Source organism: Parasteatoda tepidariorum, chromosome 9 (assembly GCF_982258835.1).
Source record: "Parasteatoda tepidariorum strain Cologne lab strain chromosome 9, Ptep-v5.0, whole genome shotgun sequence".
Lineage (NCBI taxonomy): Eukaryota > Metazoa > Arthropoda > Arachnida > Araneae > Theridiidae > Parasteatoda > Parasteatoda tepidariorum.
The window spans coordinates 62148286-62160887 of NC_141763.1; the positions used below are offsets into that span (position 1 = coordinate 62148286).

The 12602-nt window shown below is 27.0% G+C and overlaps 1 protein-coding gene across 1 annotated transcript; it reads right to left on the reverse strand.

The window, feature by feature from the left end:
- Window positions 1–645: 645 nt before the first annotated feature.
- Window positions 646–10863, reverse strand: LOC107455660 (ATP synthase subunit s, mitochondrial). Its single transcript, XM_016073300.5, has 4 exons — window positions 10736–10863; window positions 9141–9349; window positions 8174–8342; window positions 646–1148 (listed from the first exon to the last, which is right to left on the reverse strand). The coding sequence occupies exons 1-4, from the start codon at window positions 10798–10800 to the stop codon at window positions 1022–1024; spliced, it is 570 nt and encodes a 189-aa protein (XP_015928786.1). The 5' UTR covers window positions 10801–10863; the 3' UTR covers window positions 646–1021.
- Between the last annotated feature and the right edge of the window lie 1739 nt (window positions 10864–12602).

The following is a 12602-nucleotide window of genomic DNA, read 5'->3' on the forward strand; positions in this document are numbered from 1 at the left end:
TTTAATAAAAATATTTAAAATTTCCAGGATGCTTTTCTTTAGAACTATGTTTAATGTAGTTTTCAGTTCCATATAGTTTTCCAACTTAAAAGATTTTAATCTATATGAAAATCAAGAGAGAAACTAACGTACTTCCTTCCTTTATCACTCCCCTCACGGTAATGGGGAAAGCATGTGAAGTGTTGCCATAGGTAGAGACTTCTGCTCTACGCCACCTGCAGCCCATTTCGATCGCCAATTAAACAGTGCTATTCTTTTTCTTCCCTTTTTTGTTTACAATATTTTCTAATTCAAATTTCTTTACAAACTACGCCTTTGCTTTCTTCCCACTTGAGAATGCTACAAAATACAGTATTGTACTAGTAAAGTACAGTATTGTATTTTTTTTAGTAAATAGTTCTTTTTCTCGCTCTCTATCTCCTTGTGCTAAACAAAAATTTCAAATAAAATAAAATATTTATTTAGTTGTTAGAAAATATCACAGAGGTGGCAGCATGGTAATCACAGATTTTTTTAAATTTGTAAATGACTTTAGTTAACTTTATTATCTGTTTGCTTTTCACAATTCACATTTCAAATTGTCAGGTGTTGAAATTCTTATTCAATTATTACATCATAAAGTCTGTAAGGAAATAAAAAAAAAACTTTTATTTTTTAAAGATAAAATTTATTTTTTGCAACAAAATACATACATATAAAAATCTTGAGACTAGTGAACATACAAAATCATTTTTGTAACGATATATTTAACACTATTCTCTACGAAAATCAAACTTCAGTTGTTTTCCAGAAATGCCATTTTTAACCAAGAGCTTGAAAATTATTTCTCTGCAAATTTAAAATAAATGAATAAATAACAGGTGAAGTTCAATTACTGGCACTGCAAATAACTCATAAACAAATTTAGAACACTCATTTTACTCTTCAGATTGCATAATTGCTAGACAAAAATATTCATAAATTATTCTTACAATTCTTTTCAAATACAAAAAGAGATGGTTTATAGTTAGACTTTGTCTTATCACACATCATTAGAGGATTTCTTCTCTGGGAAATCAATATCACAATCAGGTAGACTCTTGATAAGAACACATAGACATTCCCTGTTCACCTCTGGTAGATCAAAGAGATGGAGCTTCTTTAAATTCCTAGTAAAATAAAATTATAACTGAAAAGAGAACCATTTAAAAAAAAAAGAAAAAAACACATATAATTGTAAAATAACATAAATACATATTTTAACAGAATTTTTATTTTCAAGTGTTTTGTGGTGGTCTTTCGGGATGGTAGGCATGTGACCCCTTCAATATTTAGTTATCTCAAAAAGTCCCATCCCCTAATATTCCAAATAAATAAATTTAAAAAAATCATCATCGATTTAAATACAGCTAAATTGAAAGCAAAGTAAGAATTAATCCTCTTGCAAATATTCACCAGGTGGGAGAAACTGTTCTTGATTTTTTTTTTTAATCGCATAACAGTATATGAAACGGGTAAACTTTTCGAAGTTGTAATGGAACAATATAAAATTGACATTCATTTGCATCATTGAAACTAGGTGGAATACAAGTGGAGAACCTGACTTAAAAATGGAAAGTCTATTACTTTCTCTGAAAATGCATCCTGTATTTGGAGATGAAATAAACTGTAAGCATTCTTGCTCTCCAGAGCAGCTAGAAAGTCTTTGATGGAATGGGATTCAGTATCTGAGAAAAAAATTTGAGCTAGATTCAAAGGAAAACAAAAAATTATTTTCATTATTAATGTATATGCACCTACTAATGACAGTAATGATGAAGAGAAACAAACATTCTACAGTGATTTACAGGATACTAAAGATAGCATTAATTCCAAAAACATATTGGTAACCTGAATGCTAAAGTTGGATCAGAGAACTACTGAATTGAATGTACAATAGAAAGACATGGAATTGAGAGAATGAACGGAAATGCGGAGCTTTTCATCAATTTTTGTATCACTAACAATTTATGTATTGGAGGAATAATATTTCAACACAAAAATATCCATAAAGCTACTAGGATATCTCCCAATAAAAAGAGAAGGAATCAAACTGACCACATAACTATTGTTACAAAATGGAAGAGGTCTTTGTTAGATGTTCGTGGCATGAGAGGAGCAGATGCCAATTCTGACCATTCATTGGTTTTTGGTAAAGTAAAATTTGAGTTGAGTGACATGAAGAAAGAATGCAATCGAACAAGATTTAATGTCCAGACATTAAAGAGCAAGATAATTAGCCAAGAATTTTAGATAGTTAAACTGACTTTGGAAAAGTTTTTTTAGGCTTTAAATCACTTAAATGACATGGAAATAAACAAAGAATGGGAAGAAATAAAAAAAGATATATATGGAAAGTGCTGAAGTAATTCTTGGAAAGAAGAAATTTGATGATAACGAGTGGATATCTGAAAAGACCAAAAACTTGTGGAAGAGGTGAAAAGACAAAAATATAATCAGAGAAGAATTTGCTGAATTTAAACCATAACTTAGGGAGGATTATAAAACGAAAAATCAGGGCCGGATTAAGACCTCTTAAGGCCCTAAGCACTGAAAATACTTTGGTGCCCCCTCCTCAACAAATCAAATATATCTAGTACTAAGTCACGAGTTAATTCAAAATATAAAATCAAAATTTTTTGTAAAAAAAAAAAGTATTTATTCAAATTAAATAAAAAAAATTAAAATAGAATCAATTGAAAACTTTTCAATTAAAATTAAAAAAATAACTTATGTTTGTGTGTATGTACAATGTGTAAAAAAAGCAAACACTTCGAATAACTTATGATCGAAAGTTTGAACTTTTATATACTAAGACTCAAAATACTTTAAATTAAAAAAACAGACAAGTACTTTTTCTAAAAAAAGCATGTCTTTTTTTCCGATTGATTCGAATTCTTGACTCTCGAAATAAATAGCCATATGTCGAGAATTTTTCAGCCCAACTAAAACATTTTAGCTCACAATAATAAAATTCATTTACCTAAAAATAGTTCTTTCTAAAAATAATTTTTAAGAAGTATTAATCATCTTATATTATTTTATTTATTAACAGAATAGTCGAAAGAACTTTAAATTGAAAATTTGAACAAATGTCATTTTGAATGACAAAATACAAAATTTAATGTGTACTAAATCAATCAAATAAACCTTAATTATTCAATTTTAAAAAAGTTATATATTTAACATATAATTTCTCAAGAACTTTTCGACAGATTTTGTTCAAATTTTATATTTTACCATTTAAATAAACATTCTTTAAAATTATATAAAAATTTGCATATTTTTAAATTAAAAATTGTTCCGACCATTAATAATAAATAATTTTAAAAAAAAAACTATTTTTGACAGGGAATTATTTTTAGGTTAATGAATTTTATTAATAGTAGGAAAATTTTTTCAATTCGTTTCAAAAGTTCTCGGGACATGGCGAAATGCATGAAACCTGCAATTGAATAAAAGAGTCCAAACTTTCAACCTAAAAAAACTTTTGGGATCTTAATTTCCATATTGTGAATACCATCAATATTTTGAGAAGCAAATATCCAAATTCAACAACAATAACATTTATATATGTAGGTAGAGGAAGCACGTTTGCCGGATTTCATAACTTTAAAAAAAACTTCTGCACCAACTAATTAACATATTTTAAGTTTGGCCCTCAAACCCTTTGAGATCTAGTAAGTTACAATCCGATCATTAAATCAAGAGTTATTCAAGTTTTTTACTTTTATTTTATTTTACGCACTGTATATAATACAGCATAACTTTTACAAATAATAATGCTTTTCATTATTCCTTTTTCCTTATTAAACCTAATATATTAATAATGATAGGAAGAGGGGAAAAATAGTGATGAGTAATTTTATAAATACAACAATTATCTTTAATGATCCTATAAAATCTGGATTAAAAATCTGAAATGAACTTATTCCATAATAACAACTCACTCTAGATTTCATCTGTGGAAAACAGAACTAATTATCTAATAAAATTATTACTATTTTGTTCTATATTTTGGACATTCTCGTAGTTAGTTGACCTGTCAAAGTCAAAGGTACAGGGGAGCTTAAGAGTAATAAATTACTATCAATTAAATCTTAATTTGACTATTAAAAAAATGACCTTTTAGAAAAAATGATAGAAATCACTTAAAACTACTGCATTAAACCTGTACTTGAAATTCTCATAAGTGATAGCAGAAACTTAGGTCTGAAAAAGCTGTTACAGTAAATAAACACTCTGTTCTCAATAAGTAAATAAATGCATAAACAAAATACTTTAAATAACTATAAATTCAATGATCAGATTTTCATTTACAAATTCAGAACATTCGTGTTTTTATAATACAAAACAAAAACATAAATATAGCAACAATGAATATAATATAAAAACTGAACTTAAATAATAATCAGTAGAAAATAACAGACCATCATTTTTAATTTATTCACTTTTTTTGTGTTACGATATTTTTTATTCCTGTATGCATACGCGTACATAATACCACATAAGTTTTATAGAAAATAATTTCAGGTTTGGAAAAATATAATCATAAATGTAAATAATCATATGTATGTAATTTTATTAAACCAATATTTATCTTAAACCAACTAAAATCTACTTTGCCTACTAAAATTTTATGTACTAAATATTTTACATATTCTTTACAATATTTAAAGACAAATTCGTAAAATAAATCAAAATAAAATTTGTGTATTGTTACCTAAAATTTTTATTTTAAATCGAATAACTATTTTAATTATAACGTCATAGAATGAAATTTATTTCGATAAGATCATTCATTTAAAAAATTTAATTACTTCTTAAAACTTATAATACGGCAGCCCCTCTTAAAAAACATGTCACATTGTATTTTTAACAAAAGCTTGAAATTTGTTTTTATTGCTTTTGAGTATTATTGTGTAATAGAATGCTTAAATGTAAAAAAAATTATATAATTTTTAATAATTGTAATTTTATTTTTACATTTAAGTTTAATTTTTTATTATTAAAATATAATACTATAGGAAAATTAAACTCTTCGCTTATATTGATTTAGACAAAATCAATATTGATCGATAAATAATAATTATTGATAAAATTATTTGAAGGATTTAGCTACTACCTGAAGCAACATCAGTTTTACACTATTACAGCATGCTTTCAAAAGCAATAGTTTAGAATAATGTTTTAGTAGAATAAACTTTTTCTGTGCATTCATGTAGGATTCAGTGCACTCACGTTCTGTGCATTCACGTATACACGGGGGTGTGTAAATACGAGAAATTAGTTACTGATTGTAGCATAAATAATGTTCTTGGTTAAAAATTATGTCAATCAAGAAACTTTTCTTTTCCTAGACCTCCCACTTTCTTCAATCTTATAAGTCACCATTTATTTGTATATCTACCCCCCCCCCCTCGAAAGGAAGACAATTTGAATTTTCTGAGATATGCACCCTTTTTTCTTTTGAAAAAAAGAAGGGGGATTGAGTCCCCTATAAAGATATCTGAGATGAAAGGATGTTCTCTGTCTGTAGTAAATCAATTGGTTACGCTTGTCTTATCCTTAAAGTGTTTCTTCTCAGAAAATTTAGCTTTGTATTCTAACACATATGTTGGTGACAATCACGGTGGTCCTTTTCAGGAACCTTTGAATTCATGGAATCGAATGCTGGCAACATACAGATTTTGTTGTTTTACTTGATTGTTTGTTATAGGCAGAAAGCAAGATCAGGTTAAATTGAACCACGTTTCCCAGAAGTCTATTACTTATAATAAAATAACAGGGAACAACAATATTTTTCCCTCTCGTTTATGCAGAATGACCAATTTTTATTTTAAGAAAAAATTAATGGATAATGGAAATACCTTAACTAATTATTCATTTATTTCAATCTGATTTACACACGAGCTACAAGTAAAAATTAAGCACAACTATAAAATTTTTTTTTAGTGACGGAAATAATATTATTATATTAAAAATATTTACATGTTCAAAATATTTACATGTTCAAATTATCATCATAATAAAAGTTGATGAAATTACACACATATATTGTATATATATATAATCATTATCATTAAGGATTTTCCTTATTAGTTATTAAACATATTTTAAAATTCAATTAATAAAAATATCTTTCTTAAATTTGCTATTTATTTTTAATTTGAAATTTTCAGTACTTTTCTTATTTCTTAATTATAATTTTTACAAATTTCGTTATAAGATGCACAAAATATAGTTTACTTGCACTAAACAAAATTCAATGATTAAAAATTTTATTTTATTGCTACTTATTTCTTACATTTGCTTTCAAAATTAAATTAGTTTTAATGGGTACTCTTCTTAACGTATTTTTCAATGTCAACGAACATCCGGTTCACATTGAGAATTTACACATTTTTTGTGCTCAACTTTTATAACATTTGTATTTATACAAGACTCTAGGACTAAGGAACCTATAATTCTTTCCTTATTCAAAAACTAGCTGCTTGCATTCATATTACGTAGTATATATTTTAAATCTTAAAATCTAATTTCGTTATTCGATATATATAGATAAAAAAAATCATAAGTGATGCGAAGTGTGTGGTCATATTTTTCCTAATTTTAACCTCTCCTCCACAAAGAAATTTCGACAAATGATACTTAAACACAGCTCCTTTTTCTTAATTTAGTGAATAAAAAAAATTATTTGACGTAAATTTTTGAAATAAATTTTTGCAACACAACCTTTACGTAATTTGATGACTTCTTTTCTAGTTGAAAAGAGAATATAATTAAAAATATAGTATAAGCAAATATTTTATGTAGTATAAACAAAAACATGCGCAGAAACTGCAAACATGCACAACATAGATTGTTTTTTCTCATCAAAAATCACATTTTTTACATCATCAAACCATTGCATCAAAATTTTGTAAATCAAATTTTTTTTCATAAAAATATCAAATTTCTGGAGTATTAACTTCTACAACTGCGAAAAATATTCTGTAAACATGAATCGTAGCAGTATGTTATGGAATCATTGTAATGGATAAATAAATAGAGCTTTTATCGCATAGAAATTCACTACCTAATTTCATTATAAGACAGAAAAGTTTTGATACAAAACATCTTTTGTTTTTTTTTTCTTTTATTATGTGAAATTCCGTACTTAGAAATGGTTGTTATCTACTCTTAAAATGGAAGCTCAAAATAATAAATTTATTATCAATGTTTCAAAAAAAAAAAAAATTTTACTGCGAACATTTAGTTAGGCTTTGTGGTGCCCCCCTATCCTCTGGTGCCCTAAGCACGTGCTTAGTGTGCTTAATGGTTAATCCGGCCTTGCGAAAAATAAAGAATGTATGATAAGTGCAAGACAAGATAAATGGAACTATTACAAAGATCTGGCCAATTCAGCTGAAGAAGCAGCTAGAAAAAATGACTAAAAAAGGCTCTATGAAATCACTAACAAAATTAGTGGAAAGAGATGAGCGATTGAGAGGCCAATTAAGAACAAACAAGGTTTAAAACTTACATTAAAAGAATACCAAACCAAAAGGTGGGTTGATCATTTTAAAGAGAACCTTAAACAGACAAAATCCAGCTGTTTTGGAAGATATTCAAGAAGAAGCACCCAGACAATCAGATATAGACACAGGTCCAATAACCCAGCTAGAGGTGTAGCAAGCAATAACATTGCTTAACTGTAGGAAAGCTGCTGGCGGCAATAACCTACCTGGTGAACTTTTCAAGAAAAGTTCAAAAAATTGCAATCAAAGCTTTAACTGACTTATATAATAATATCAAGAAAAGAGAGGAGTGGCCTAATGACTGGGGTGAAAGCCTGCTGCTAAAACTACCGAAAAAGGTGATTTGACGATATGTGATAACTGAAGAGAAATCATGTGTAAATGTATAGTGTTGGTAAGAGTGAAAAATGCAACTGACAAAAGCCTGCAACCAGAGCAAGCAGGTTTCAGAGCTAATAGATCATGTATTGACCGCATCACGCAATTAAGGATTATAGTCAAACAATCTATTGAATAGCAATCAAAAATATATTTAACTTTCACAGATTTGGAAAAAGCTTTTGACAATTTACACAGAGAAACACTTTTGCATGATTAGAAAACAAGTGTGTGCACCCAGATAATAAGAAACATACTTAAATTTTGTTACACCAAGAACACCATTGTCAGTTATATTGCCACAACTAATTATTTCAAGATGCTGCAAAGAATTTTTAACATCAGTCTCAGTCAACTTATGAATGCAGGTATCATCCAAATAAATACATCTACGGAACTTGATTTTTCTTAAATTATTCAGACCATCTATGAGGAAATAAAATACATCTGTACAAACATACACATATTTATGAATAAAGAAGGTTAAAATAATAGGGATTTGCAGAAAAACTATTAAAATACTTTTATAAAAAAGTAGTGGAACAATTACAAAGTATCTAAATAGAATGTAGATGTAGTAAAAATAGTAGAAGTGATTTGTTTTGACCCCATATAGTAATATAAATCCCATTTCCCACTCTTACAACAATTGTTTAAGTTCCTTTTTTCTCAATAACTAACCAATAAAAACTCAATATAACAAATTAAAAAAATATATATATAACTAGATTTAGCATTATCAGTATAATGCAGTTTTTAACATTAAAATAGTCATAAGAATTACTTCGCAAATACTCTGATTGAAATAATTTATTTCTTGTCTAATTTTATTTTAATCTAAATTTGTCTGAAACTTTTGAAAAAAAAAAAACAACTTTTTGTTGAGAGAAATTCCAAAGAAAATAAAGAGTTGAACATATTCTAATAAGACCGGTTATGCCTTATAATAAAAGTTGTAACAATAAAAAAATTACTGTTCCCAATATATTAGATAAAACTGAATTCACAGGGGTATTTCTATAGCAGAATCTGCTTGCACCAATTACAATAGCGAAAAAACTTGCAAAAAAAAAAAAAAAAATACTTTTTGCCTAGGGGTGTTTACAACTTATATACCCTTCAAGTTGGTCCCGTATTTCTGTTTCTCGCAGGCCACAGCTTAGTTGTTAAAACATAGCAATTATTTTGGGATAGGTACCAATCCAGAAATCATCCCACACTCACTGAAGTAATGAAATCCTTCATTCATTATGCATGATTCTGTAGCATCAATATCTTCAATAACATGCTGCAATTTTGTGTTTACTTCCAGGGAATTATAATCTGACACCCAACATTTTTGGTCTTTCCATTTAACAGATGCACCACATCTCAAAAGCCATTCTGCAGCTGCTCGGTCAGGTCCTACTTCTTTTATACGGTGATTATCAACCCTAAAAAAAAATCATAGTGTATGTAAGATGATAGGCCAGATATAAATTTTGCAACTTATAATACTGGACTAATAGTATAGCTGACATATATTCTCTGTTTTCTGGTTTATAATAGCTTCTTAAATATCGCAAATTCAGAATGTAAAGAAAAAAAATTAAAAATAATGTGCTGATCCATTAGAAATGGATTTGATGAGATTGAACTTGAAAGCTTACAAAAGAAAATCCAAATTAAGAGGATAACTTCTGCTTAATAAAATAAATTTAATACTTAACAAAATACATTTTCATAAGAAAAATTAAACTACTGCTTGATAATTATCAAAGTGTTTTTTAAAGGGCGTCCCACCCTGCTAGCCCATTTGATCCCAATAAATGTGTCCTTTTTGTAAAAAAAAAGCCGACATCCCTTAAAAACACTGCCTTTTTATTCAAATTCCATTCTGAAATAAATTAATTCACTGTTTGAATAACAATTACCCATTGGTAAAATTATCTGTGTTTATAGGTTTAATTCTGATTAATGTAATCAGAATTAAACCTAACAAATATTTATTTTGCTAGTTTTAGTCTCATCTGGTTCAATTTTTATAAGTATCTTTTTTTTTGGGGGGGGGGGGTATAGTATCCTTTTCTAAATTCTTTAAGTGATTTTAAAATTCAAAACTATTTTTTAAATAAATGCCATTTTTTTTGTTAAAAGAAATGCACCTTTAAATGATTATTTTCTTATTATTTTCAGTATAAATTATAGAAAAAAACTTTTGCGCAGTTTATCAATTAATCATTTTTTTGCTTGTTTTACCTTAAAAAAAAATATGCCCAGAGATTGACAGGATATTTCCAAATCGTGATCTGCTATGCCAATCGCCAAATTGATTTTAAACTGATTTAGAAAAAGAAAAAAAATTGGTGATTTCCCTTCAATTTGATTACTCTTTCTGTGATGTTCTATTTTTTTTTTTTTTTTAGTTTTCCGCGAACCTTTGCTCGGAAAATTCTAAGACTTGGCAATTATTCTGCCACTGATCACTATACGGAAATCTCTCGATCATTACACATTATAATAAATATTTATGATGTTAGATGAATGCTCTTTCAAAACTTAGAGAGCCAAAGTGTTCTTTTCAGAGAGGAAGCACTCAGTCCTTTTTTATTCCCAGAGAGAACTAAGTATTAAAATTACTAATAAATTTACAAGATATATTTACTAAATAAATCATATGCAATTTTCAATTCCAAAATAAGATTGTCAATTGCATCATTAACATCTTAATGATGCGTATAACTATTTACCATTAAAGACAGTGAATAAAGCAAGTTTTCTGTAATTAAATATATAAAAAATAGGTATGTTTTTAGGCATCGAATTTAAGAAGGTCTTACTTATTGAAAATTGTGTTTATCCATTTATAAAAAGATCGTCGTCCCGCGAAACCAAAACCAGCCATTCTCCAGATGTTTATATTTACTTCCTTAGTTGCCAATTTTGAAATTGACAGAATGCTATTTTAATATTTTTAATTTTGTCAAAAAAAGCTTATTTACTTCCTAAATCACTGTCTAATAATTTAAATATGACGTAAGAAATGAATTGAATTTTAAAAAATGGTGTTTAAAATAAAACTAATATAAATAAGGCTGCTGCTTGGCTGACCGCCTTTTTAATAAATAGAGGCATTTGATTGGTCGATTACATCATCGTTTTAATTGTTATCTCTTCATCGTTTTGTCAGGTTTACTAGAATGGCGTTTTTAGCATTTTTGTTTGGCGCAATTTTAATAACGCGCATGCTCAGTTTGATAATTTATTCAAACCAATCTAAGTACTTCGTAGACAAAGAATATAGACGCTTGTATCCCCTCCTTTGCTCGTGTAACTCAAACAAAGACATAAAGATGGAAAGATCAATCACTGTACCAAACAGATGTCAGGGTGAACTTTGACACTGGACACATCACTGGTCTCTATTTTTTTTTATTTGATTTTCATAAATTGTTATGATAAATAATAACATTCTGTCACTGTGCCAGAAAAATCTGATCACATTTTTTTTAAAGATTTATAATTTGTAAATTTTAAATGAAAAAATTAATGTATTTTAAAAAATTGATTTTTATATTGTTCTGAAATTCAAATACTTGAAATAAATAAATAAAAAAAAAAAAACAATTTAAGTGCTTATTAAAAATATATAAAAAATATAAAATAACTAAAAAAATTAATAAAATGATTAAAATAAAATAGAACAGTTTTATAAGCCATCTAAGCTGCCCAAAGCATTTAATTTCATGATGAACAATAAATTGGAAAATGTTAATAATTGCTGAGATAGAGTCTCATAATTGCCTGTTAGCGTTCAGTTAGTTAGTTATTAAAACTTATTCATGATATTCATTTGTGCGTAATCCAAATTCTAATTATTTTCATTCAAAAAGTCTTTCAAAATATAATTTTATTCCTGTATTTAAATTACAAGTAACTTTGATATCTGGGTTGCCTACAAAAATTCAAAAAAGTACAAAAAAAATTTAGAGCATTTCACAGCATTTACTATTTATCAAAGATGATAAAAAAAATTATTGATTATTAAAAAATAATTTTATTGCGATAATCAACATTAAGCTGGAAACCTATTACTATTAAGCAATTTAAAAGACTTTTTCGTGGTTTTCCTTCGCATGTAACACAAATTTGATTACTTTAACTTAATCTTCATTAAAATAAATTATTCTTATAACTTTCATGAATTTGATTGTATTCTGATACTTAAATTGTTAATTACTTTGATCTCTGAATTGGATTAAGCATAATAAAGGTGTTTCATTACATTCACAAAATAAAAAAGCTCACACTTTGATTTCTGGGTTGAGTTAATAAGAAGAGCTTTTCGTTCTGTTCAGAAAGATGGTACCCTATCTATTAAGGATAATAATAATGAAAAAATGTTTATTTATAATTTTACTCCTATACTTAAATTGCAAATTATTTTATTTTATATACCAATAGCAGCAATCTGAAAAACATTTTTGTCTGTTTTTCATAGCGTATAACGCGAAATTTGATAATTTTAATTTCAATTTAATCTTGATTATAATTAATTATTTTTACAACTTAATTGTTTATTAACTTAATTATTTATTAACTTAATTATTTTAACTTAATTAATTAAAATTAATTTATTAATTAATTTATTAATTAATTTATTAATTAATTTATCAATTAATTAAAATAATTAATTGACTTAATTAT

Coding starts and splice junctions, on each gene's coding strand:
- LOC107455660 (XM_016073300.5), bottom strand. CDS start 10,800: ATGGCTGGTTTTGGTTTCGCGGGACGACGATCTTTTTATAAATGGATA. Junction 9,350..10,735: donor ATAAACACAATTTTCAATAA/GTAAGACCTTCT, acceptor ATTTTTTTTTAG/GGTTGATAATCACCGTATAA. Junction 1,149..8,173: donor CTTGGTGTAACAAAATTTAA/GTATGTTTCTTA, acceptor TTATTTTACTAG/GAATTTAAAGAAGCTCCATC.